At 48.4% G+C, this 27,992-nt stretch overlaps 1 protein-coding gene and 1 pseudogene across 1 annotated transcript; one reads left to right on the top strand and one right to left on the bottom strand.

Annotated features, from left to right (window-relative positions):
• The first annotated feature begins 7,987 nt into the window (after positions 1 to 7,987).
• Positions 7,988 to 24,497, top strand: KDELR2 (KDEL endoplasmic reticulum protein retention receptor 2). Its single transcript, XM_059699311.1, has 5 exons — positions 7,988 to 8,209; positions 15,199 to 15,299; positions 20,400 to 20,558; positions 21,858 to 22,110; positions 23,416 to 24,497. Exons 1-5 carry the CDS (start codon positions 8,119 to 8,121, stop codon positions 23,448 to 23,450), a joined length of 639 nt encoding a protein of 212 aa, XP_059555294.1. The 5' UTR covers positions 7,988 to 8,118; the 3' UTR covers positions 23,451 to 24,497.
• On the bottom strand, positions 16,376 to 16,485 carry LOC132236303 (small nucleolar RNA SNORA3/SNORA45 family; annotated as a pseudogene).
• Positions 24,498 to 27,992: the final 3,495 nt, after the last annotated feature.

Genomic DNA, 27,992 nt, shown 5'->3' with positions numbered 1-27,992 from the left:
AGAATAGTCCTGGTTTCGAGGAGGCCTCAGAGATCACTGGACTGAGCTCCTGAGGGAAAGGATTCCGTGAAGCAGGATTTCCTCACTTCTCCGCCCGCACATCGCCACGCTCCTGCCCTCACCTCCCTCCCACGCTGTTCAGGCCTTGCCCGTTACCCCAGTTCAGAGCTCATTTTCTGGCTGTGCTGTGCTTCTGCCTCCCCAGCTCCCAGGCATCTCTGAGTGCACCCGTGACCACAGCTCACTCCCCACTGACTCTCCCCGTTCCTTGCCAACACCCCTCCTCCCACCGCCCCCTCTAGAACAGTCTTGGCTGGTGCCCTCTGGAGCCAAATTGTTCAGACTGTTGTCTATACTGGCTGCCTCTGCCTCCTCACCACCCATTCACCTCCAGCACCAGGCAGTCTGCCTTTCTCTCTCTCTTCATCTCCCTGAACCTGCTATGGCCTCTGACAAGGAGCTGCCGGAAGGGCCTGCTGTCCTTATCTTAACTGGCCTCTGTTACAGCCCCGCGGGCACTGTTTACCCTCCCTTGGCAAATCCTCACACACCCAGGCTTCAGGGGCCAGCTGTCTACTCCCCGATAACCCTGTCCTCAGCTTGTTTCCCATGAGCTCAGTTGTTCCTAGGCTTTGCACACAGCAAGTGCTCAATAACTGCCCATTAAATCAAACCGAATACCCTCAAGGCAGGGAGCTACCAAGATTATTGTCTTCTTCCTATTAAACAATTTGGCCGCCTGTATCTGGACCCTTAAAACCAGGCAGCATGAAAGTCTACGGAGGCCAGATGAGCAGTGCAAACATAGCCTGGGCGGGTGTAAGGAAACAAGGACAAGGATGGGAAGGGCCCGGAGCTGGGGAGTGGATGCCGGCTGCAGGGGACTCCCATCCTCCTGCCCTCCGTGCCTCCGGCCGCTGGCCTCCACATGGGAAGACACGCCCTGTGGTGCCCACGCTTCGGGCTTTCTCAGAGGAAGCCAGAAACCCAGACTTTTATTTGAAATGTTGGCAACCAATTCAAAGCTTTAAAAAAGATGCTCAGTCTGAACCAAAGAAAAGGTTTCCGTGGCCAGGGGAGCCCAGCGGGGGGTTTGCAAGCCCTGGAATAAAACATCTGTGTCAATGGCTGCTGCGTTCATGCTCTGAGCCATCCTGGACCCAGCACGGCTCTAGTTACCCACAAAGGGGCTTGGTTCGTTTCCAGTGTCAGCCAGGGAGCCGTGCTGGGGGCTGGCTGCAGTTCCGGGTGGAAGGTGCTGGTGGCCTTCTTATGAAGACGGCCTTTGTTCTGGAAAGTCACCGGACGGGCCGCTCAGTCACAGAAGGCAGGACCCCCCGCGGTCTTCTGGGGGACACAAGTCACCACGAACCAAATGCTGTTCCACAGGCCAGCGGGGTCGGGGTCTGTCTAGTTGTACAAACGAACTACCTCTTTACCTTGAGAGTGGCCCCGAAATCTCTGAAGAGACTTTGCCTGGATTCTGGACGTCCCAGCGCTGGATGAACGCGGTGATTGTGTGATCTTGGGCCATGTGGGGTTGGTGTGAGGGTTTCCACAAAAGGAGGCGGAGTGTCCAGGGGCAGGAAGGACTGGGTAGGGTGCGGAAGGGGGAGCCCTCTGGGCTGGAGGTGGGGACTCCCCACAGCAGAGGTGAGCTGGGTCCTGCCCTGTGAGAGCTACCACTGTCCGCCCCACAGTGCGCGGGGCAGTCTCCACGAAGTGGCCTTAGTTGGTCCCTGAACCACTTCCCTCCTGACGTGGAATGCAAATGGCTTGAGCAGACGTGGTGGCTCTGAGCTCAGCAGCTGGCCAAAGCATCAAGCGCAGAGCGACACCCCTCAGCCACCCCCCAGAAACCCCCTGAAGAGGGGGCCCCAGGAGAAAGACCAGACTGGAAATGACCCCACAGAAATAGTCAGAAGTGCAAAGAGGCACTGAGGCACGTGGTGGTTCCTTGCGGAGTCCATCAGAAGCCACCAGGATGTCCAAAAGCTTGGGGATCAGAGGAACGATTCCCCAAGAGTCATAGGTTGGAACATGACACAGCGATTAGAATGGTGAGGAGTGGTTAAGGTCATGGGAGGACGCTTATGATGTAGTAAGTAAAAAATACAAAATGGATGGGCCCTAGCTGGTGTGGCTCAGTGGATAGAGCGTCGGCCTGTGGACTGAAGGGTCCCGGGTTCGATTCCGGTCAAGGGCTGCAGGCTCATCCCCAGTGGAAAATCAAAAAAGAAATATATATATATAATAAAATGGATGGGACCAGATGACCTTGAGTGCAACAGGGCTTTTTTTTTTTTTTTTTTTTTTTAATAACCCTTCTTTTTTCTTTTAAATATATCTTTTTCCCATTGGCCCAGCTGTTTCTAGACTTTGCACACAAGTACAAAGAGATGAGAGAGAATCACTGATTGGCTGCCTCCTGCACACACCCCACTGGGGATTAAGCCCCCAACCCAGGCAAGGACCCTAAGCAGGAACTGAACCGTGACCTCCTGGTGCAGAGGTCGATGCTCAACCCCTGAGCCACGCGGCCTGGCCCACGGGACTTTAGGAACCTTCCTGAGTGAGACAGGGCTGAGCGGGGCCTCCCGACTTGGACTGGCCCGGACTGTGATCACTCAGAGCTGAACAGTGCAGACGCTGGGGCGGTACTGGTGCTGACGGCTGTGTGATCAGCCCTGTGGGTACCGTCTCCTGCGGAAATAGACACCATCCTCCCCGTCATCCTGGGAGAAGGGGAGCCTGGGGGCCTGACACGAGGACTCAGAGAGCCAGCTGTGGGCTGGACTGAAGAAGATCGTGTTTCTGGCCCAAATCCCGAGGCCCGAGGCGCCTGCGATGTCCTCAGTGGAGTGGGTGAGAGTGCCCAGGGCACGGAGTGTGCGGACTGACCGCTGTCTCCCTCATCTGCACAGGCCCCCAGTGCCTGTCTCCCCAGGAAACCCAAGGGACCCTGGGCTGCCATCGTCCACCAAGTGTCCTTGCCCAGTTGGCTAGTTTGCTGGAATCTGAGTGGGTCCCCGGCCTGAGCGGGCCAGTGGGAATCCTGCCACATGAGGTTTTAAATGATACTTAGAGATTCCAGCCTTGCTGGGACTGCTCTCCAGAGCAAAGAGATGTGGACTTGCCAGTGGGCCAGAGAAGCGAAGAGAGAGGAGAGCGAGGTACAGGTCATCTCTGTTGCCATGTCTAAGCGTTTGCTATCAGCCATCCAATCTGCTTCATGAGAAAATAAACCTCAGATGGTCAAGTCTTTAAAGAATGACTGATGTAACTCTGACTAGCGAAGAAATCTGCAGAAAGTGATTCTCTTTAAATAATTGCATATTACTCAAAACTGTGTGTGCGTGTGTGTGTGTGTGTATTGAGGCATATACATTTATGTGCATACGTGTACACACACGGAATAATTCATAGTCCTCCTGAAGACATCATAGACTCAGATACATGACATGCAGAACTAAATCTCAGATATAACCTCACACATTGAGATTGACATCTTCCCAGCAAACTTACAGGGAAAGAGAAACGAGGAGAGACAACAGAGTGTCGTTTTATATCAGGACATTTCCGAAGGCTTGATGGTGCTCAGGCTGAAACTCACCTCATCAGCTCTAGAAAGAGTGGAAAGAAATGACCACTCTCTTAGGTCCGACTAGGTTGATATGAGCCAACATGCTGTAATTTTTTACCAAAAAAAAAAAAAGCCCTGTCCGGTCTGGCTCAGTGGTTGGAGTGTTGGCCCAGACCACCAAAGGGATGTGAGTGAGATTCCCAGTCAAGGGCACTTACCTCTGTTGCAGGTTCTCTTTCTCTCTCTCTCTCTCTCTCTCTCTCTCTCTCTCTCTCTCTCTCCTTCCTTCCCTCTCTCCCTCCCTTCCTCCTCCCTTCCTTCCACTCTCTCTAAAATTCAATGGAAAAAAATATCCTTGGATAAGGATAAAAAAAAAAAAAAGCTCAGAAAGCCTCTTCCATACCAAAAAAGATAAACACATACTATCCCCTAAGTCAGTGGTTCTCAACCTTCTGGCCCTTTAAAACAGTTCCTCATGTTGTGACCCAACCATAACATTATTTTCGTTGCTACTTCATCACTGTCATGTTGCTACTGTTAGGAATCGTCATGTAAATATCTGATATGCAGGATGGTCTTAAGCGACCCCTGTGAAAGGGTCGTTCGACCGCCAAAGGGGTCGCGACCCACAGGTTGAGAACCGCTGCCCTAAGTGGAGGGGCGATGAAGAGGCAGCTTTTCCTAAGCTCTTGGACCCTTTCAGTGTTTAACTTTGTATTGTCCTCACCGGTTGTTCTGTGCATCTATTCCCAGGAATGGAAAGTGGCTGAGTGCTCTGAATCCCTTTTCACTTACACACACACACACACACACACACACACACACACACACACACACACACACACAGTGGCAAGCCCCCAGTCCCCCTACTGAAACACACAGGTATAGGCTGCATGTAAATATTTATACAATCTGGCAACATCTCACTACACAAAGCCATTTGTTTGGCCATGCTTGCCCATGCGCAGCCCCAGCATAAATGAGATTTACACCTGGCGCCAGAGTGAAGAGCCATGTCTCACTTGCTCAGGAAATAACCCCCCCACCCCCCCCGCCCGACACACACACAGCCTTGGTTAGTCTTTCTTTAGACTCAGCACCAAGTGATGTTTCTGAAAAATGCTGTGTCAACGGATGCTGCCAATGCCAACTCAGGAGCTGAACTGCTGAGTCATGAGGGATCCCAGGTGGAGCAGACAGGGTGCATTTGGGCAGGGCCTTCTCACGCTGAGGGGAAGACTGTCCCGGGGAGCCGGCAAGCCCGTGGCGCCGGGACACACGCTCACCATACAAGTATCGAGTCACTATGCTGCAGCCCTGAAGCCAATATCATTGGATCTCAACACAACTGGGAAAATCACAATGTTCTGAATTATTAAAGCTGTTAATCCCAATACACAGACACACACACACACACAATCAGTATCACGTGAAGAGGTGACCAAAGAGTGTGCAGGGACAAAACTGTAGGAAACAAGAGTATTTCGTATGTGTGCGAGGTGGTCAATTAATAAAAGCACCGTGAGGCCTTGCGCCAGAGGCCGGCCGGTTTCCAAGAGCCGGTCTGACTGCGCGCTCATCTCTGCTGGCCTGTGGCCGTCAGCAGTCCAGCGGAGGCGCTTCGGGCACGTCACAGCTTCCGCCAAACTAGCCTGATTTGTCCAAATCACCCAACACCGCCGTCTCTCACTCAAGCTTCCATGTGGGAACCTGTTTCCCTGGGCAAGTGTCTTTCCTGGAACGGGGTGAGGTGCCTGTGCTGCTTGGCCCCACATGGCCTCCCTTGAGCCGTGCAGTCACAGAGGTAGCGGTGGGAGTGGGACCTGGGTCCCGGCTGTTGCAGGAGCTGCCCTTGGCCAAGCAGGGTTTTGATCATCCAAGGGACTAAACTGAAGCCACCGCCAGCCGGTGGATTCTAGAGTCCCTTGCCGGGAGCTGGAACAGGAAAGCGATGTACCCGCAGTGAAGACTGTCCTCTCTTCGCCCACAGTCGCTCCTTTGGCTTAGGTTTAAAATGAACTTCCTGATGGGGAAACCCCTGTAGAACAAGGACGGGCCTGCACTCCAAGACAGAGGGACAAGGTGCCTCACGCTGAGCGTGCTTGGCACTGACCCTCGGGGCGCATGCCATGTCTTCAGCCCAGGACGGAGAATTTGGAAGAGGCTTAGAGTGAAGTGGAATCTAATAAGAGGCTGTGATTTTGGCGAAGGTGCCTGGTTTAGTGCTGTAATTTCCTTATTTTTTTAATATGTATATTTCTTGGAGTAAATCCTATATAATAAAAGCCTAATATGCAAATTGACCGAACGGTAGAATGAGGGGGGTAACAACCGGTGGCTATGATACATACTGACCACCAGGGAGCAGATGCTCAATGCAGGAGCTGCCCCCAGCCCACAGGCCTCAGGCCAGCCAAGGTAGGTGCCAGCAGTGGGGGGGGGGTCCCCATCTCCCTACCGGTTGCCCCACAGATCAGCCCTGATCACTGGCCAGACCTAGGGATCCTACCCGTGCATGGATTTCGTGCACCAGGCCTCTAGTATTTTAAATAAATGATATCAGTGTTTAAAAACAAATAAAAGTACTGTGTTATTTTCTGGCTTCTGTGCTGTTTGTGGCATCTGTCAGCAGGTCTGGCTTCATGGTAAGCGACCACTTTCTCAGGGACAGAGGGCCCCACACTCAAGGCTTAAAGCTCTAGGGTCACCGTCTTCAAATTCTTAATAGTTTAATCTTTGAATTTGTGTTTTGCATGTGACGTCCAGTGAGACAATAGAGTGGGTTACAGAGCTGTGGCCCCTGCGTGGTTCTACTGTTGCCGCCTTCTCGCCTCATCAGGATGGGTTCTCGGCTCTCCTGTCTCCCTGGCAACCCGGCCTCCTTCTCTCTGCTCCTGCCCAGTGACCACTGCCATCTTCCACTGAGGTGGGGGCCTGGGTGTAGGTGTGGCAGGGGTCTGGTTGGCCGTGTGTGCCCTGTGGCCTATATGAGCAGGGCATGGCAGTGGCCACCCCACTGTTGGGTGGTCAAGACTCTCACCCATCCCTGATCCAGGGACATCCTGGCACCGAGTCGGTCATACCTTTGAGGGTGCCCGCTGCCAGGGGTTGAGGTGGTGGTGTGGACAGAGGAGATGCCTCGCCCCAGCAAGGCCAGCTGGAGGGAGAGGGAACCAGCAGCTACCAGGCCCCCTGCATACTCCACCCAAGTCCACGGCGGGCCCGGGCTCCCTGGAGCAACAGCGCTGGCCCACCCGGGATCCCCACACCCACCGGTGTGCTCCCTCGGCCTGCACTGCACCTGGGGGGCCCCTCTTCTCCTTCCGACCTTCGGGCATCTGTCCTGTGTCCATCTCTTCCAGCCGGGTCCGCGGACATCCAAGGACAAGCCAGGCCGTACGGATTGTGTGCTCTCAGGGATCCCGCTTCCGTAGTGAACGCTCTGATCCTTGATTTCGAAACTGACATTGCCGGATATACAGACAAACAGTAAAATTCACCATCACAATTTAGATAGTTTTTCTTTACTTAGAATGAATGGCAGTAAATAGCAAACAGGAAACACCCCAAGTTGGGAGAGACCGCAAGACAGGGGAAAGCTTATATTTTAGTCTCTTTAACAGCATTTCCCCATGCTTTCCCCCCGGGGACCCCACGTTTCTGCACGGGGGGGGGACCCCGCAAATTATGCAGGAGATTCTGTTTGTCAGCTTCATTCCATTGGTAATTTCTTGTGATTTAGTCTCTCATCCTGCAGAGTTGTTCACTTTTCTACCTAACTTTGCACTCTTTCTCAAAGGGATCCCCAGAATGATAAAACCTTCAGACCTCCTCTTAAGTGAGCTGGCGATTCCCTCCCCAGACACCCACAAAATCGGCCTTACCCTCTGTGATGCCACCACGGATTCATTTTTATTGTGGTTCTCAACCTTCTGGCCCTTTAAATACAGTTTCTTATGTTGTGACCCAACCATAAAATTATTTTCGTTGCTACTTCATAACTGTCATGTTGCTACTGTTATAAATCGTCATGTAAATATCTGATATGCAGGATGGTCTTAGGAGACCCCTGTGAAAGGGTCGTTCGACCGCCAAAGGGGTCGCGACCCACAGGTTGAGAACCGTGGTTACACTTTCTCATACAGTAAGCCTGAGAGCTCTTACTATAAGCGGGAGGGGAAAATCGCTCACAGGGGAGTGTCATTTCAAAAATTAAAGGAAATCGCTGGCACCCGAGGAGAAGCCGGAAACCCAGCAGCGGGGAGTTGGCGAGAAGCCGAGGTCCTCCGCCGCGAGTCCGGGAGCGGGTGCTCCCCGCCCGGCCCGCGTTCCGGAGCGTCCCCTTTAAGGGCCGGGGCCGGGGCGGGGCCTGGCGGCGGCCGGCTTTCCCAGGCTGCCCCGCGCGCGCGCCGGCAGTTTGGCCACGTCCCCGGCCACGTCGCGCCCGCTCTCGCCATCTTCGCCGCTTCCTCTCAGGGGCCGCCGCCGCCGCCTGAGCCGCCGAGCCCCCGGGCGCCGCGCCGACCGCCGCCGCCATGAACATCTTCCGGCTGACCGGGGACCTGTCCCACCTGGCGGCCATCGTCATCCTGCTGCTGAAGATCTGGAAGACGCGCTCCTGCGCCGGTGAGCGGCGGGCGAGGCCCCGGGCAGGCTCGGGCGCGGGGCCGGGTGCCCCGGAGGACCCGCCGACCTCGGCCGCCCCACGGCTCGCGGGGCCGACGCCGGCCCGACACGCCCCCCTCGGCCGGCCTGGCGGGCGGCGGACCCCGGGCGGCCTGCGACCCCTCTCGGTGGGCGCTGCGGCCGGGGCGGGCGGCGTGGTGCCGGGCCCCGCTCCCCGCCGGGTCCGCTCCCGAACTTGAACCCCAGCCTTCGGGGCGGAGGAGGCGTCAACCCCGGCCGCGCGCGTCCCTGTTCTGCCTGAAAAGTTTGGCGGGTGGGGCGGGGGGAGTCCGGCAGGCGTGTCCGTCGCCCCCGGTTTCTAGGGGCGCCTCTCCGGGGGCCTGGGCGGGCGTCCCGAGGTGCGGGGACCCCGCGAGTCCCTGGGACGGGCGGGAGGAGGATGGGCAGGACCGCGGCCGGCGGGGCCTGACGTGGCAGCCGGGTCGGTGCGGGCGCGGGCGTGGAGGGAGGTCACCCGGCCCCGCACCCTGCCCCCGGGAGGGCCGGCTTCTGGGCGCGGGGGTCGGGTCCGGCCTGGCCTGGGAGGGGGAGGCCCCCACGCCTTTCTTGGGGGGCATTCCTGCCGCTTTGAGGAATGGACTCGTTTGTCAGACTCCGAGCGCCTCCATCTAATGACGGGCTTGGGGGCCGCCCGGGTCGCTGTGGTCGCTGGGATCCTCGCTCCACGTCACGAGGGAGTTGGCGGCTCCCTCCCGGTGCCCACCCCCTGCGGTGCCGGGGCAGAGACAGCCCTTCTCGACGGGTCTCCGGCGCTTTCCCAGCCCCAAACGTTCCACAATGGCCGCTTTTTACATTACTTGGTGCTTGCTTTTGGCGCCACGGCCTCCGTGAAGTCACTTTTGATGGTTTCTAGAACTTAAATGTCGCGGAGGCAGTAAAAGACGGAGTCCTCAAGGACCCGGGTGGCGGAGATTCCATTTACCGGATTGATTCCTAAAAGATGTCCCCATCTAAAGTCACCTCCCACGTTTGATCGCTGTCCTCGGGCCTCACCTCTCTCCCGGGAGCAAGGCTGAGATCCAGGAAGTCAGCAAACACCAAAAAGACCTTTGAGCGATCCAGATGGATGTGACAAAGTCCGCGTCCCGAAGCCAGTGTGCCAGGCTGGAGGTGATCTCTCCATTTGTGCGTAGTTCCGAGGGGCTCCGCTGTGTGATTTCCGATGACAGCAGAGTAATCGCTGTGAGGGCGGACACTTGAGCACTTGCCTGCTGGGCGGTGAGCTGAGTGCCTTAGGTGGCTCATCCCTGCAGCCTTAAAGCAGCGGTTCTCAACCTGTGGGTCGGGACCCCCTTGGGGGTCGAACGACCCTTTCACAGGGGTCGCCTAAGACCATTGGAAAACACATCTATAATTACATATTGTTTTTGTGATTCATCACTATGCTTTAATGAAGTTCAATTTGTAACAATGAAAATACATCCTGCATATCAGATATGTACATGACGATTCATAACAGTAGCAACATTACAGTTATGAAGCAGCAACGAAAATAATTTTATGGTTGGGGGTCACCACAACATGAGGAAGTGTATTAGAGGGTCCCGGCATCAGGAAGGTTGAGAACCACCTAAGGCTTTAAGCCTTAAAGTAGTGCTGTGTCTGGTTTACTTAAAGTTTAAGGCTTAAAATAACCTTCTGACGCAGGTGCTATTGCTTCCGTTCTGTGGAGGAGGACCTGAGTCTAGGGAGGTGAGACACTCAGTGGTAGAGCCAAGATTAAAACGGGCAATCGGTAACACGCAATTAAGGATTTTGAAATATCTGTGTATTTTGTCCTAAGTCATTTCAGTGTAAATGTTTGATGCCAGACCAGTTACTTAGGTCATTTTTCATTGCACTCAGAAAATTATTTTTCCTGCTTTTTGAGATGTAATTGACATATTGTGTTAGTTTTTTGTGTACAACATTTGATATATGTGTATTTTGCAAAGTAATTATCACAGTAAGTTTAGTTAACATCACCCACCACAGGTAGTTACAGTTTTTTTTTCTTGTGATGAGAACTTTTAAGATCTGCTGTCTTAGCAACTTTCAGATACACAACACAGTTTTGTTAACTATAGACACTGTGCTGTGCATTACACTCTGGGACTTACTTACCTTGTGACTGGAAATTTCTACCTTTAGAACACCTCCCGTTTTGCACACCCCTCCCACACACACCCAGCAAATGTTACTTTTAATCTTTATTTTTACTCCAAATTTTTTGGATGAGTCTCTTCATTTTCTTTCACATGTTTCTCAGAATCCCTGCCTCTGTCAAGTCATGAAGTTGAAGCATGATGTCTCCTAAACGTGTATGTAAACTAAGATGTTGGACAACCCCAGATAGAAAATTCTGTTTTAATCCACCCGAGGACATTTTTCCATTGATTTTTAGGAAGGGAGGGGGAGAGACAGAGAGAAACATCATGTGAAAAAGATAGGAGAGAGACATCGATTGGTTGCCTCTCACATGCGCCCTGATCAGGGCCCAGGCTGGGGAGGAGCCTGCAACCAAGGTATGTGCCCTTGATCAGAATCAAACCCGGGACCCTTCAGTCCGAAGGCCAACACTATCCACTGAGCCAAACTGGCCAGGGCTAGGAAATTCTTAAGGGAACCTTGAGTAATAAAGAAAAAATGAGTTTGTTCTTTTGTTTGTTTTTAATATTCACTATTTTCATTTGGGAGATTTAGGAGCATTTAGGAAAATATAAAATATTTCAGCCAAAATAATTAGGGAGATAAATAGGTGAGTTCCATTCGTGTGTGTTTGTCAAGTATTCCTACAGTTAAGCCTGTAGTTATAGGGCCTTATTAAACTATTTTCCTTGTCGGACTTAGGATCATTTTAGTTCTTATACTTAAGATTTCCTAACCTTTTAAAAATCAAAATTGTGAGGATTATTTTTTCAGAATTAAATGCTAAATTTGACTAGCTGCTTGGTTTTTCCATCCTAAATTATAAAAGTTGTTTAGAGACTTTTGAAAGAGTAAGAATTTGATATGAGTTTCTCAAATAACTGGAATAGGAGACATGCACATCCAGGTTGTGTTTCTCACTTTGAAAATACTGGTATTGGGGCTCACTTTAGGAATTTGGCACCTGTTGTGAACATGCCTGCAGTTACAGACCAGAGGGTGTTTTCTCTTAGGTAAGGGATGAGGCAGGCTAGTAAGGAAGTGGGCGATTGTTTTCCTGACCGGCTAATTGGAGAGCAGCTGTTAAAAGGACCTATCTTAGATCTTGGTCTAGGTCTGTTTGAATTGGCTTGTCCTTGTCTGTGTCTGCCATGGTCATTACAGAGGGGTGCCCCCATGAAATGTGGGTTTCTCATATTCCTGAACAATCGTTGCAACTGGATCCACAGTTTGCTCAAGTTATCACTTTATTCTTGTCCTAAACACTGACCGGCATAGCCTCCGGAGAACAAGCCTGGGTCTGTAGCTACATTTTCCTGTAGGCTGACAGTTATTCGTAGTCCTGTGTCTGTTTTACTTAAATTATTAGTGGAATCCTTCTGAGATCCACGTGCCCCAGCCATCCTCCCCTGGCCTCTCCCTGCCCTCCTCCACCTACTGCTTTGATTGTGGGTTGTAGACTTTTCATCCTACCAAACATGCCAGGAATGTACTGAGTCCCTGCGTTTCTCATAATCTCCGTTTATTTTTGAAGTAAATGGGAAACACCTCATCTTTTATTGTTGTCATTGAGTACTTCTAGAAGCTTTTGCCTCACATTCCCAGCCAGTCTCTTGAGTATTCATTGCTCTTAAACATTTATTGACCACCCACTATGTGCAAGGCACCCGGGACACAACTCAGAGCAGCAGCTTGTAGCTATCAAAGTTTCTGCTCAAGAAAGCTGCAATTTAGTTGAAATAATATACTAGTATAGATGTGTGTACATACATATATATATTTAAAGATAAAAATACAGGGTATTAAGCCATATAAGCAGTCAATCCTGTGAATGTGAAGTTGTAGGAAGGATATGGGGAAGGATCCCTGACTTCCCAACAAGCAGTGTATAAAACCTCTATGAAGAAAGGTATAGGACTTTGCTGATGGACATAGAAGATGACCTGAATGTACGTTCAAACCCTACTTCTGGATGGGACCAATCAGGCTGGTGAGGAAGCAAGAAGATACGTCTCCCCAGATTAACTTATTCATAATATCATCAAAGTTAAAAGACAGTGAACTGAGGGAAATAATCTGCAAGATATCAAAGTGACAGAGGATTAAAACCCGTAAGATACTCCTACAATTAAAAAAAAAACCTCCTAGAAAAATGGACAAAGTTGGCAGTTCACAGAAGGGAAAGGCAGGGTTGACAACATCTAATGTAGGCAGGGTGTGAAATAAAGGGGACTCTCATCCAGTGTTAGTGAATGTGTAAGGTGGCACAGCCTTTCTAGGGGGAGTTCGACAGTGTGCCACACTTCAAGTTGCAAACATTTTATCCCAGCAATTCTAGGGAATCTGAACAACAAAAATTGTAATGTGTGTGAATAAACTATATAATTATAAAGATGTTTGTTGTACCTAATAAATACAAAGCTGCTACTTCCTAATCAGGATCCCAGGCCAGAAAGAATAAAGGAGAACTGTGTGAGTGTCCTCAAATTCCACAGAAGCAGTTCCTGCTTGGATTCTGCACAGCGGGACCAGCTCCAGGCCACATGCTGCCCGTCCCTGTCTCTGCCCCATGCTCTGCTCAGGAGGCTCTCCCACCCTCTGGGTGGCAGTAAATTAGGGCAGAGCCCAGAGCATATTGCCTATTTACGGTCACAGAGACAGTATCACTTAGAAACTCTTTGGAAGTATTACCCCAAAATACCACAGAATGAGAATTTACTCCATGACATGAAAGTAAAATGAATTCCATTTTCTTTTGTCTATTTGTTCATTGGTTTAGCAAATATTTCCTTAGCCTGCTGTGTGTCGGGCTTAGTGCCCAACACAGATAATACCAAATGGAACAAGGCACATCCTGGGCCTTTGAAGATGTCCGTGTCTAGTAGGGGCTCAGAGGAGAGGGGAGACAGGTGACCAGGTCATCACCCTGTATTTGATAAGTACTGTAATAGGAGCTGGGGTAGCAGCTGGCATGAAGCAGTTCCCATTATGTAATAAACAGCACTGAGGAGTGGGTCTTCAAAGATGACTTCCAGAGGAAGTGATAGTAAGTTGGGTTGCAAAGGGGAGTGGGAAAAAGCAACATGACAGTCCCTGGTTTTTAGTGTAGGAATGTTGAAACTGGAGGACAAAATTTCAAGTCTGAATGGCTTTTTTCCATTTGAATAAACATTTTGCAGCAAAATGTGCCCATATGTATCCTATAATTTTTTTATTTAAAATATTGGAGTGAACCATATAGGAAGTTCACTAACATTTATCTTTCAAGACTCCAACAAACACCAAATGTGAATCACGAAGCCCCTGTTCTCCCCCTTCCCATCTTGTCTTCTCTCATATTCTGCGTCAGCGGCAGCGTTGTTGGTTCTCCTCTCCTTTGGAACATTGAACTTTAGTAGGAAAATAAAGTTTCTCATTTCTGGGAGAAAAAGCCAAAAAGAGCAGTCTTACTGTCTGTAGCTCCACTCTTAGCCTTGAGGTTGGTTACTATTGATGGGTCTGGATTCATTTCTATTTAGGTGTTTTTGTGAATAGGCTAGAACTGCAGTTATTCAAACATAGAAAGTAACATCCTTAGATCCAGGCATTTAATTTCAACAAGCTGCAAAATTGTTCGGTAAAATACTATTTTTTAACATGAGATTTTGCCCTGGATAGGTGGCTCAGTTGGTTGGGGTTGTGGGCGTGATTCCCTGTCAGGACACATACCTAGGCTGCAGGTTCAATCCCGGTTGGGACGCATGCAGGAGGCAACCAAATTGATGTTTCTCTCTCTTTCTCCCTCTGTCTCTAAAATCAATAAACCTATCCTTGGGCAAGGATTTTAAAAACGTGAATTTTACATTCTGTAGGTGTATTACTAATTTGTGTGCAGTAACATATCTGCACATGCTCAAATAAGTCTAATGGTGTGAGGTTTGCAGTGTTGATGAGGGTGGATGGGTTCTGTTTCCTTAATTAATTCACTCAGTCTTCAACATCGGAATCCCTTAGTGCACGTCCTTCATCACAAATATCTGGCCAAATGTAGATATCGGAGAAGCCCAGTGTATGCTGTGTGTGTGACGCGGACTTCCCCAGCTGACTCCAGCTGTACCACAGCCGTACTCTGGAGGTGGGGTGGTGGTAGGAGGTGGAAACAGTTTCACGGGGTTAAAAAAAAAAAAAAAAAGACTGCTGCTTTGGAAGACTGGCTGTGTGAGTGTGAGGTTGGTTGTACGATGAATCTAAGGGATGGAGTTTTAAAACATTGTAATGTGTCGAAGTAAGTGCTGCCCTCACAAAAGAAGTGGCCTTGGAGGCCATACCAGGGGGCTGATGGTCAGACTCTTACGTGAAGCAGTGTTCCTTGTCGCCTCAACCAGAGAGGCTAGCTCCATCCTTGAAAGATTTGTCACCACGAGGTCCTGTTTCCTAATGGAAAGAGAGGTGCTAAAGGTGACAGAAAAGTTACAACACTAAATAACAGACTTTTTGAAATAAATCTGGTCCTACCTAAAGTGACATATTAGAGAAATAAATGTTCATTTGGACAATGTGCACCCTGGTATGTTGGCTCTGGCCTAATTAAGACACTTTCCTGAGTCGCCCCATCATACTAAGACAACAGTTGCTAGAACCTCCCCAGAGGAGCATGTTCAAGAACGTGAAGGGAAAGAAAAGGGAAATCTCATTTATTTAGTCATCCCAGACGTTAGCCTTTGGCCCCTGGTGTCCCATTCTCCAGATCTGCTTTCCGCACAGTCACCTACATGCATCAGAGCTCTTCGGGCTTTTCTAACACTTCCCTTCCATTTCTTTAGGTATTTCCGGAAAAAGCCAGCTTCTCTTTGCACTGGTCTTCACAACTCGATACCTGGATCTTTTTACTTCATTCATTTCACTATATAACACATCTATGAAGGTAGGTATGGCATCCAGTGGATTGTATTTCATCCATAATTCACAGACCTATGGAAACATCACTGAGTATATTATTTTTTCCATTTCAGAGCAGTATCTATTTAATTAAATGTTTTGAACTTAGAAATTTTTAAATCTTAAGTTCCTTGAGTATGACAAATTTCTAATGCTCTTGATAATCCTACAAGAAAGAGGGGTAAGCCCTGGCCAGTTGGCTCAGTTGGTTGGGCATCATCTCCAAGATGTTGCCAGTTTGATTCCTGGTCAAGGGCACATGCCTGGGTTGCAGGCTCCATCACTGGTAGGGGGTGTGCAGGAGGCAGTTGATTGATGATGTGCTCTCACATCAATGTTTCTCTCTCTCCCCCTCTTCTTTCCTTTCTCTCTAAAAATCAATAAATTACTCTTTAGGAAAAGAGAGAGAGAGAGAGAGAGAGAGAGAGAGAGAGAGAGAGAGAGTAACTTTTATGTTTTTAAGCAGAGGGAAATTAGATTCCTGGGAAACCCAGCAAGTCGGTTCAGGACAAGGAATGAAAGCACAGGCTACTCGCTGCAATGCCTTATTTTGCTCCTGAGGGACTACGTTAACCCTCTACCACTTTTATTTCCCCCACTAAGTCCATGTTTCATAAGCTTTTGCTGTATGTGCCATCTTTATTATTTTTGCCAAGCTTAAATGATGTCTGTGCCATAATTTACTAAATATGTATTTAAACCTTTTGACTTATCCTCAACATTAGTATCGGTGCTACCTTTAGTGTCTGTATATTTTCCCCAATTCACATTAAAACAAATGTATAACTCTTAAAACACAAAATGTTTACATATACCTAACATTCTGTGTAGCACTGGTGGCTCACACTCCACACTAGGAGAAGCAGTATTGAACTCATACTAACAGATTGCCTGCAGGGTTGGGCATTTCCCTAGCACTGAGGACAGGGCAGGAAGCAAGTCATGATCTGGTGGGGAGAGTAGACCAGCGCTCGCCAACCTTTTGGACCTCACGGATCACCAGTGGTCTGCAGACCACCGGTTGGCGACCACTGCTCCAAAGGTTTCTTTCTTTTTTTTAGCCTATGTTTCTGCTCTGGGCACTACCGGGGGCACTTACTGCCCACGCCAGTGAATCAAGACCAGCAGATTCTCTCCGAGAACTGTAGCAAAGGTTTCTTTAAACCAGCGGTCGCCAACCTTTTGGACCTCACATACTACCAGTGGTCCGCGGACCACTGATTGGCGACCACTGGAGTAGACAGTCATCCCAGTGCTAAATGAATGGCTGTGATTTGTGATGGGTACTATGGAGGAAAAGTAGGGGGCTCTCAGGATGTGAAAAGGAGTCTAATTTCATTCATTCATTTATTCAAGTGCTTAGTGAGTGTGTGTGTGCCAGGCACTGTTGTAGGCATTTGATTATTGGCACAGCCAAGAAAGTAATGTTTAAGCTGAAGCTTATTGGTGTAGTATTTATGTTTTGGGTTTTTTGTTGTTATTTTTGTTAATCCTCACCTGAGGATATTTTTCCATTAATTTTTAGAGAGGGTGGAAGGGAAGGGGAGAGACAGAGAGAAACATGGATGTGAGAGAGACACATCGATTGGTTGCCTCCACACAAGCCCTGGCCAGGGCTGGGGATCAAGCCTGCAACTGAGGTACAGGCCCTTGACCGGAATTGAATCCAGGACCCTTCAGTCCTCAGGCCGAGACTGAGCCAAACCGGCTAGGGCTTGGTGTGGTATTTGAAACAACTCCCCAACACTTTGTGTCCGAAAGCATTTTAATAAGCACAGGTCAAAGCAGACAGAGCAATATTTGAGTCTGTCATCTTTACTAAAAAGCAAATTTGAGCTGCCTGTAATCATTCCATTCTTTATTACTAAGTGATGGGAGCTTAGTCCTTAGGAAATTGGCTTACTTACAAATGCCTGTGTCCCTGCTTGTCCATGCAAGTTAAAACTGCAGGTATTAGAAGTGTGTGAGCGAGAACCCTCCTCCCTCCCCCTCAGGGTACCTAGCCTTCAGGAGAATCCTGCTTGGTTCTACTTTCCAAGCACATCCTAAGAATCAGACGAGTACAGTCGAGTTTTATGTGCTCATAGCTTTTTACTTTAAACGCCAAAGCACTGATGAGTAGAGAAAAAGGGGCTGCTCTCCCCAGCGGCTGCTCTCCCTTATGGACATAACCTGGTCAGGCCATAGCCTGGATGCTGGCCGGGAACCCTGGCAACGTGTTCCTCGGCCAGATGTTCTGGTGGGGACTCTGTGTACATTGATTTTGTTTATACATGTAGATTATGTTATTCATATACATGTATACATATATTTGTGTGTGGAGAAAACTCCAACAGTATAAGATTAACCTTGATTTTTCTTTGGTAGTTCTTTGGTGTTTGGATGGGTATGATCAACAATTTTAATACCTTACTATTTGCAAATACAACTCGTGATGAGGTGCCAGGGACAGTTTAATGTTTTCGTTTTGTTTTGAAGCAAAACAAAAGGTCTTGATGATTGCTTTCATTGTCCTGTTAAATCATTTGCCCAAATGCTGCCCCTAATTAAGTTGTGCAAGGTGCTCTTCCTGAGGAGTAGCTGGTATCCAGTTGTCTTTACTCACAGGCTAAATCTGCTATTTGGTTTCTGAGCCTAAAATTCTGGTGTCTGAAAATTGGTGTCATTTCAGAATGTCAGACTTTTCTTTTGGGTTGGATGAATATATGGTGTTTTTTGGGTTGGATGAATGTGCAGAAACATCTATAATAATAAAAGCATAACATGCTAATTAGACCAGACATCCTTCTGGACGCCCTTCCGGATGACCTTCCTGACGAAGCCAGGGCTGTGAGGGAAGCCCGGTTCCCGGGTGCCTGCCCGCGCCCGAAGGGAAGCCCAGGTCCCGGGTGCCAGAGGGAAGCCAGTGCTGGCAGCTGGGGGAAGGAAGGCTTAGTCTTGCATGAATTTCGTGCATCGGGGCCCCTAGTATTACATAATTATAAACCTTGAACAGCTATACTGCTATGCAGGTGAAATCACTTTCTATCCTAGGCAGCAGTGTTTTACTGCCTACACTTACTTTCGGTTTTGGTTTTGTTAGGTTACCAAAGTCTCATAGCAACAATCTGAAGTTCAGTGTTAAAGTAACATAATTTAAGTAAAAACCATCATTTTATAAAGTTTAAGATGAGTTACATTAATTTATCTTTAAAAAGCAGTACTAAGAAATATCATGATGCTGAAAGAAAGTACATTGGTTTTGAACTGCATTGATATTGCTTTTTTTTTTTCTTAAGCTACATTCTAATAGTTCAAAATGGTATTAAAAATACATTCTCTGGCCCTAACCGGTTTGGCTCAATGGATAGAGCGTCACCCTGTGGACTCAAGAGTCCCAGGTTCGATTCTGGTCAAGGGCATATACCTTGGTTGTGGGCACATACCCAGTGGGGAGTGTGCAGGAGGCAGCTGATCGATGTTTCTCTCTCATCGATGTTTCTAACTCTCTATCCCTCTCCCTTCCTCTCTGTAAAAAAATCAATAAAATATTAAAAAAAAATACATTCTCTGGCATTTCACACTTATATTTAAGATACGATCCAGCAATCCCATTCCTAGGTATTTACCCAAGAGAAATGAAAAATCACACAAAAGCCTGTACACAAATGTTTATAGCAGCTTTTATCCCCCAAGCTGGAAACAGTCCACCTGTCCTTAACTGGTGAGTGGATGAACAGACTGGTAACTCACACAGTAGGCTGCCACTGCTACTGAACAGCAGAAAGGAGTCACTTGTTTTATTAATATACCAACAACATGGATGGATCTCAGATGCATAATGCTAACTGAAAGAAGCTGGTCTTAAAGTCAGCATATTGTATGATTCCATTTTTGCAGCATTCTAGAAAACTCAAAACTACAGAGACCAAGACAGATCAGAGATTGCCAGAGGTCAGGCCTGGGGGGAAGGCTTAACCACTGAGGGGCAGCATGAGGGAATTTTGTGGGGTGACAGTACTGATCTGTTTTTTTATTATGGTGGTGGGTATATGACTCATAGGACTATATACACCCCCCAAAGTGATTTTTACTATACTTAAATTTTTAAAAATATGTTTTTATTGATTTTATAGAGAAAAAAAGGGAGAGGGAGAGAAATATCAATGAGGGAGAATCACCAAGCCAGCAAACCAGGCATGTGCCCTGATGGGAATTGAACCTGTAGCCTCTTGGTGCATGGGACCACACTCAACAAATGTAGCCACACTGGCTGGGCTATATTTAAATTTTTAAATTGAAACAATCCTATATAATAAAAGCCTAATATGCAAATCAACCGAACAGCTGAACAAATGGTGGACTGACTGGTCACTATGATGTACACTGACCACCAGGGGGCAGACGCACAGAGGGAGGCGATCAGCAGGAGCGAGTGGGGGGTGGGGATGGCAGGGGGTGGGGTTGGCGAGCAGGCAGTGCCAGGCCTCCAGCCAAGGCAAGTGGGGGGGGGGGGCTCCATTGTATCGCTCGCCTATCGCCCCACAGATCAGCCCTGATCGCCGGCCAGGCCTAGGGACCCTACCCTATATATTGGGAACAGTCTCTTAAATTTAAAAATTAAAACCTGGCAAGGCTGCTCTAACACTGAAAAAACAGGATGATGCAGTGATGACATGCATGGACTCGGACTTGCACATTTTGTGGTCAGCCCTGATTCTGACACATAACTGTGACAAAGCCAATTACTTAAACTTCTCTGCTTCAGTTTTTCCACCCATAAGACGGGGAAAATGGTACTGCTGCCTCAGAAGGATCATGTTACGTACTCCTTTTTATAATCAGGGCAAAAAAGTGTAGCTGTCCATACAACAGCAAGATGCCTTTCACCTGTATGAAAAGTATGGTCACTGGTGCATGCAGCGTCCCGGAGTGCGAGGGATGTCCGTCTGTCCTGAGGGTGCAGGCTGGGCTGAGGGACACGCCCCCTACCATGGACGAATTTCATGCACCCTGCCTCTAGTGTGTGTGTGTGTGTGTGTATGAATGACTAGAAAACCAAGGGAGTTGGATGCATTGATGACCTGGTGTTTTTCTTTTGCTTTAGGTCATCTACATTGCCTGCTCCTATGCCACAGTGTACCTGATCTACATGAAGTTTAAGGCAACTTACGACGGAAACCACGATACCTTCCGAGTGGAGTTCCTGGTGGTCCCTGTGGGAGGACTCTCGTTTCTAGTCAATCATGATTTCTCTCCTCTTGAGGTTAGTTAAGAGGTTATTTAGTGCTCACGTCTGGCTCCCCAGGGAAATAGGCCTGTTTGTAGATAATGTGGGCTGCTTTGTTTTGGTGTGCTTTTTCAGTTTGGCAAGCTTCTGGTGCAACAGAAACTATTTGGTGTACATACATGGTGGGCAGAAGTTAAGCCGCAGGTAGTTGGGTGTCAGCTGACAGGTTATTGCCTGACCCCTTTAGAACATGAACTCGGCTGCTGTGGTACCAGACACGGTGCTCTGCCTGTCTGCGTGTTTGCTGAACAGGATCTTCTCCCCACTCTAGCCAGCTTTGTTTTCCCTGAATGTACACGTCGATTCTGTCTGTGACCCCTAAGCAGCACTGCTGCTATGTTCCTCCACTTTAGAAGTGGTGTGCATGGTGCCCTGGCACTGTGAGGTGTGGCTGCCCCTCAGTGCCGAGTCCTTCCCTCAGCACCTGGGATTCAGTTACTGCGCTGCTCCTGGTTCTCTGGTGGGTGCTGGAGGCCTGGGCTGGTGATCACTCCAAGGACTGCTCCCGAGTCCTGCCGTCAGCATGAATAAAGTACCATGTTGGGCAGAGTTTGCATGATAACAACTCCAATTTCTTTCCTCCTTTGGTGTAACCCCACCAAAAAGCCTAAAAATTAAGAAAAATAGCCTTGATCGGTTTGGCTCAGTGGATGGAGCGTCGGCCTGTGGACTCAAGGGTCCCGGGTTCGATTCCGGTCAAGGGCATGTGCCTTGGTTGCGGGCACATCCCCAGTGGGGGGTGTGCAGGAGGCAGCTGATCGATGTTTCTCTCTCATCGATGTTTCTAACTCTCTATTCCTCTCTCTTCCTCTCTGTGAAAAATCAATAGAATATATTTAAAAAAAGAAAAGAAAAATAGACTCGTTGGATAGTCTGGAAAGGAGACCAGTTGGGGAGGAACATTGGCAGTGAGGGAGTGGAAGGGGCCTGGTTATCAGTGTGGTCCACCCTGGCAGAAAGCAGGGTTGACTCGGGACCCTAGATTCAGACTGGGACAAGCTTACCCAGGAGAAACATCCTCTGTGATGATTCACGGAGATTTGTACAGGGAAGAATGCGACGCTGGAGAGACGAGGTGATGAGCATTCAAAGAGGTAGAGGTGTCCAGGGTGACCCAGCTTGTCATTGGGAGGGTCTGTGACAGGAAATCGCTCAGCTGCTCTGTCCTGGGCTCAGGCGCCAGACTCCCGCTTCCTGTGCTCTTCACAGGGAAGCCAGGTGTTTCCTGTGACCCCATGGCGGGCGCTAGTGCTGAAAGCCTGTGCTTTCCCTCAGATTCTGTGGACCTTCTCCATCTACCTGGAGTCCGTGGCCATCCTCCCGCAGCTCTTCATGATCAGCAAGACCGGGGAGGCGGAGACCATCACCACCCACTACCTGTTCTTCCTGGGCCTCTACCGGGCGCTCTATCTCGTCAACTGGATCTGGCGCTTCTACTTTGAGGGCTTCTTTGACCTCATCGCTGTGGTGGCCGGCGTTGTCCAGACCATCCTCTACTGCGACTTCTTCTACTTGTACATCACAAAAGGTACGCCGCTGGGCCCGCCTGTCCCTTCAGCGCCCCGAGCCGCACGCTTTTGCTCTGGCACTAGCTTGATGAGCAGAACTGGCTGCGGAAAAGCATTTGACGGACTGTCCAGTTCCATTCTGGATCCGGTTTTGAGTCTTTCTTCTTTTGGCTGTAGCTGTATTTTTTACAATGGCTTATTTTCATTGTCAAAAATTCAGTCAGAACTAATAATTCTGAAAACAGTCGCCTGAAATCCTACCACTCAGAGATCTTTGTTACTGTTTCAGTAAATGGAATTCCAGATCTCTCTGTGCGTATACACAGACACATGGTTAACTACACCTAATCTGCCTTTTCCCCATTCACAGTTGTTCATGTCAGTAAATAGAATCTATGTGATTTTCAACATTATGTGTATTACCATAATTTCCTTAACTCAGCCAGTTCATGGATATTCACACTATCACTGCTATTTTGCTGCTATTAAAATCCAGTGCTTAAGTCAGCATCCTTATATATGTACATTTTTGCATTTATGTGAATGGAGGAATGTGACCTTCACAAAAATCAGGTGAAAGCTATCGTCCTTGCTCAGGAAAAAAATGCGTATGCATATTTATGCATATAGTTTTAGGGGGTTCAGGAGCCTCTGAACCCAGCTGTAGACCCCAGGCTAAGAACTGTTACTATACAGTAAGTTCCTAGTGGTGGTGTTATTGCTGATACCAGGGCATATGTATCTTATCCCCCCCTTTTTTGTTAAATATGTTTTTATTGATTTTAGAGAGAGATGAAGGGAAGAGGAGAGAGAGAGAGAGAGAGTGAAACATCAATGCATATCAGCCATCGATTGGCTGCCTCTGGCAGGCCCCCCTTACTGGGGATTAGTCCTCAACCCGGGCATGTATCTTGAGTTCAGTTTCCTGGCTTGACTTCAACCACTGAACCACACCGGCCAGGCTTATCCCTTTTTTAACGTCCAAATTTTATAGGCATAGTGACAGTTACATCTTAATATATGTTGATTAGGGAAGAAAGTCATGATAACAACTGCTGTTAATGTAGCAACAATTTCAGTCAGTTCTGTATTTCTTAACTGTCATTGCTATGGCATCCAGGTACATGAAAATTCCAGTATATGTGTGCATGACATTTTCATAGTTGAGCGGGCTTTGTTTATTGACACCAAAATCCAATGCCTGTTGGTTGCCAAAAGCTTATTTCCTTGAACCTGATTATGTGGTATCTTGACCTCTGGGAAGGGGAGGAAGGAAAGCGCAAGCATGTCAGTGCCAGTAATCTTGTTTCCTCTCTCAATTCCAGTGCTCAAGGGAAAGAAGCTCAGCCTGCCAGCGTAAGTGCCACAGACCATCACCAGCACCTGTCCTTCAGGGGCTCGGACAGAACCCTTACCACAGCAAAGGCACAAGATGCTCGCACGGAAAATCAGAAACTTCACTCTCGTTGCAGATAGTCATCAGTGGCTCTGGAAGAACCAGAGGAAAAGAACCAGAAGGTTTCTGTTTAATGCATCTTGCCTTATCTTTTTTTATTACTCTGTACAAAGATTTTTTTACACAAAGAAACTTAATGCTGTATTAATAAATTCAGTGTGTAGCTTCTATTGGGGTAGTTCCAAAAGTGAAGATTTTGTGAGAAATAGTGCAAACTTCTTTTTTTAAAAAATTCTTTGAAACTTTTGATTCTTTGTGTCTGCAATGAAATCGTACTCCTTGACAGTTGGTAGGTTATATATTCTTTCATCTATCAAACTTGCATTCCACTATATTTATTTTTGCCAAAAGATGAGTCATATTTGTTTGAAATCTGAGACACTATGTTCAATTTGGTGTATCTGTTCAAATTTCTTCCACCGGATATGAAAACCCTCCCTTGGACATCACAACACTACATTTAAGGCTGGTAAGGATGACATGCAAGTCTATGGTTTTCATCATCACAGATGTTAAGATTCTGAATGTGGACGGAGTCTCATTTGAGAGTCACCAAAGGTGCCTGCTCCCCTCCCCTGCTAAGAAGTGTCGGTTTGAGACTGTCCCCTGGGTGTCAAAGGACTCGGTGGGCAGGGGTTCTGGGCTGCCATCTGAGTGCAGGATGCGAGGGATATTGCTGATGATTTTGGATCTATGACTCAACTCCTCTGAGGACCAGAACACAAGGAGTCACCTATCACTTTAGTTTACAGTCCGCAAGATTGCTGCAACCATGTCCATGCTCAGATTCCAACTTCTTCAAATCACTTTGGATAGTAAAATGATTGACATATTTTTTAATTGGCAGCACCAATTACCATTCCTTATATTAATTTTTTGTTTTTACTGAGCTCCTGCATGATTTATCTTGTGTTACCACCTTAATAAAAATTTTATTAAACATAGAATAAATTGTCTCTTTTTCATGAATTAGGCTTTTGGAACATCCTGTGTCAGGATTATTTTTTGTTTTTCATTTGGTAACCAAAGCTCTATACAGGGCTGCAAACACTTATTGTCCACTTAATAATCTGAAACTTTCTGTATTTTGTGGAAAAATTGGACTTTTTAATCCTGATTTTGCCAGTGGGTTGATTGCTGTTTCTTTTTGATTTATGCAAAAGCATATGAATGCACCATGACTGTTAAAGTACTGAATACTAACAGTACTTACTACAAGAGGAGTGTCACAGGTTTGCTGCATTACAATACCTTGTGGAGGAAGGGAGCTGGGTGGGTTTTGTTTTTATCCGATGTGTCTCTTAGCAGCTTTCTCAGTTGGCTGTGACGGCATGGTTTAACCTCCTGTCTTTACCTCTCATCTCGCTTCCCCCCTGCCTCATGGGTTTGCCTTTGTGTATCAGTATCTCTTTCCAGCATCCTCGTCTGGATTTAGTTTCTGTTTTCATCCTCCTCAGAAGATTCTGGGGAAGGGGAGGAAATTCTGTCATTAGTGGAGCAGACTGTTTGCTGCCTGACTGGGGACGGGTGGGGGATCTCGAAGGCTTTCGTGCATGTAATCCAGACCCCAGGGGGGGCTTGACCACGGACAGCACAGCACTTAGACCTTGGCCTAGGACCCCAGCACGCCGCCTGATTGATGAAGTACCTGCGTTCTCTAGCCACTGCCCAAGTAAAAATAAAGCCAGCTGAGATGTGACCACCATGTTGTGCCAACCAGAATGACACCTTAATAAACAGGCTGCCTACGTGGGAGTGCGGGACTCGGGCAGCACCCGCACACGGCAGAACAAAAGCCTGGGGTGCCTCGCCGTTTGAAGCACTGTTTCAGAGTAACTCTCACTTCCTGAATAAAGGTTGGCAGGTAACTGATCTTTTTTATTGAGCTGTTTTGTTTTGTTTGTGTGGACTTTTAAAAATGTGAGCATAAAGAAATAAAGCCAAGTTAACACATTGCCCACTAAGGATAACTCTGAAAAGCTGCTGGCCATTGGCTGCTTACAAATACCAGTCCGTGCCCTGGCCAGTTCAGTCCGTCTTGGAGTGACATTTCCTGCTTCTTTACAGTCTGGTCAATAGAGAAGGTAGAGAGACAGGTGGCCAAAAAAAGGTGCCGGTGGGAGGCCTTGCAAGAAGAGCCAGCCTTTCCGGAGAAGCCACTGGGTTGGACAGCTTCGTTTCGATAGAAGTGACGCCTGGGGAAACCTGAGTAAGAGCAGCACAAGCTTAGGGGTCAGCCTGTGTAAGAGCCTGGGCTCCCCACTCGGCTCTGGGAGCCTGGGTTGAACATGCGCCTCGTCCCCGGTCAGTTAGAGGCTCCGATGTCTGTGAGGTGTCAGAGTCTGTGCAGGGAGCTCAGGACACAGCTTGGTGCACTGTGGGTGCTCGGCATCAAGGCGACCCCTTGCCCCCCCTCTGTGCTGAGCTGGGAACAGCTGCCTCCAAAGCTGGCGGAACCTGTTTGGTCAGGAGTCGCTCTGGCCCATTCCATAGTATTGGTCAGCTCTGCCCTTGTTGGGAGAGCAGTGCATCTAAGAGAAATGACTCCTAGGTACTTTCCCAAACTACCCATCCCAGTGGGGCTCGCCCTCTAGAGCAGTGGTTCTCAACCTTCAGGCCCTTTAAATACAGTTCCTCATGCTGTGACCCAACCATAAAATTATTTTCGTTGCCACTTCATAACTATAATGTTGCTACTGTTATGAATCGTCATGTAAATATCTGATAATGCAGGATGGTCTTAGGTGACCCCTGTGAAAGGGTCGTTCGACCACCAAAGGGGTCGCGACCCACAGGCCGAGAACCGCTGCTCTAGAGCTAAGTGTGGAATTCCCAAGGCACCTGTGCTCCGCCCAGTAGGTACCACAGCGTTCTCTCCCCCAACACACCTGGTTTGGGTTGGCCTCTGCAGCATGGTCTTCACAGGTGCTGGGGGTGTGTCTCCTATCCATGCAATTTAACAGTAAATGGAAGCATAACATAGCACTATTCCTTTTCAACAATGACAAGGGTACTATCAACACTAATAAAAGAGAAAAATGGTAATTGGCGTACGAGCTACCCTTTTCATTGGCTAATCAGGGCTATATGCAAATTAACTGCCAACTAAGATTGACAGTTAACTGCCAACAAGATGGCGGTTAATTTGCATATGTAGGCACAATGCAGGGAGGCGAAAGGGAAAGCAGGAAGAAGCCCCCTGCCACTGACAGTGATCAGAAACCCAGGGGGGAGCTAAGAGCTGGGGGGCCTTTGCCCTGCCCCCCAGCCATGATCAGAGAATCAGGCGCCTTTGCCGCCCTGGCCAGTGATAGCAGGAAGTAGGGGTGGAGCCAACGATGGGAGCCGGACACGGTCGAAACTGGCAGTCCCGGGAGCTACGGGTCCCTTGCCTGGGCCTAAAGCGGAGCCCACGATCGCGGGGCCGCTGCAGCTGCGGGTCCCCGCTGCCCGGGCCGGACGCCTAGACCAGAGGCGTCAGGCCTGGGCAAGGGGCCGATCCTGCGATCGGAGGGTGATGGGGGTCAACGCCTGAGGGCTCTCAGTATGTGAGAGGGGGCAGGCTGGGCTGAGGGACACTCCCCCCCCACACACACACCCAGTGCACGAATTTCGTGCACCGGGCCCCTAGTTTCTTATAATACTAGATTACTCTAGATCTCTACTTCCAGTTTCACTCTGGGCACTTAAAGGGTGAGGTCCTTTTTAAAAACAAAATATTTTTTATTGATTTTAGAGAGGATGGGAGAGGGAGAGATAGAAACATCAATGATGAGAGAGAATCATCATTGGCTGCCTTCTGCACACCCCCTACTGGGGATTAAGCCCGCAGCCCGGGGCAACCTGGGCATATGCTCTGACCAGGAATTAAACCAGTGACCACTTTTTTTAAAAAAATATATTTTATTGATTTTCTACAGAGAGGAAGGGAGAGGAATAGAGAGTTAGAAGCATCAATGAGTGAGAAACATTGATTAGCTGCCTCCTGCACACTCCCTACTGGGGATGTGCCTGCAACCAAGGTACATGCCCTTGACTGGAATTGAATCTGGGACCCTTGAGTCCGCAGGCCGACGCTGTATCCACTGAGCCAAACCGGTTAGGGCCAAACCGGTGACCTGTTGATTCCTGGGTGGATATCCAAAGGCTGAGACACACCCAGCTGGGCAAAAGGCGCGGTCTTTAGGCAAACACTTCATGACATTTGACTCCATTACCAAAACAGAATGAAAATACAAAACCTATTTACTCATAAGGTTTCTAAGACAATAAATGGTTCTGTAACAGGCAAACTGTGTGCCCTGAAACTAAAAAAAGTGACTTTAAAGTTATGAAAACTGAAGATCTCGGGATTGTAAAGAATTGCTTAGAAGCAACGATCCAGGGAAAGCTCGCCTGGCTAAAGCTGCCCCCCTGCAGCTAACAGCAGCAGCAAACCTTAAATGC

This window comes from Myotis daubentonii, chromosome 5, assembly GCF_963259705.1.
Source record: "Myotis daubentonii chromosome 5, mMyoDau2.1, whole genome shotgun sequence".
Lineage (NCBI taxonomy): Eukaryota > Metazoa > Chordata > Mammalia > Chiroptera > Vespertilionidae > Myotis > Myotis daubentonii.
This window is presented reverse-complemented; position numbering and strand designations above follow the sequence as displayed.

Coding starts and splice junctions, on each gene's coding strand:
- KDELR2 (XM_059699311.1), top strand. CDS start 8,119: ATGAACATCTTCCGGCTGACCGGGGACCTGTCCCACCTGGCGGCCATC. Junction 20,559..21,857: donor ATGATTTCTCTCCTCTTGAG/GTTAGTTAAGAG, acceptor GCTTTCCCTCAG/ATTCTGTGGACCTTCTCCAT. Junction 22,111..23,415: donor CTACTTGTACATCACAAAAG/GTACGCCGCTGG, acceptor TCTCAATTCCAG/TGCTCAAGGGAAAGAAGCTC.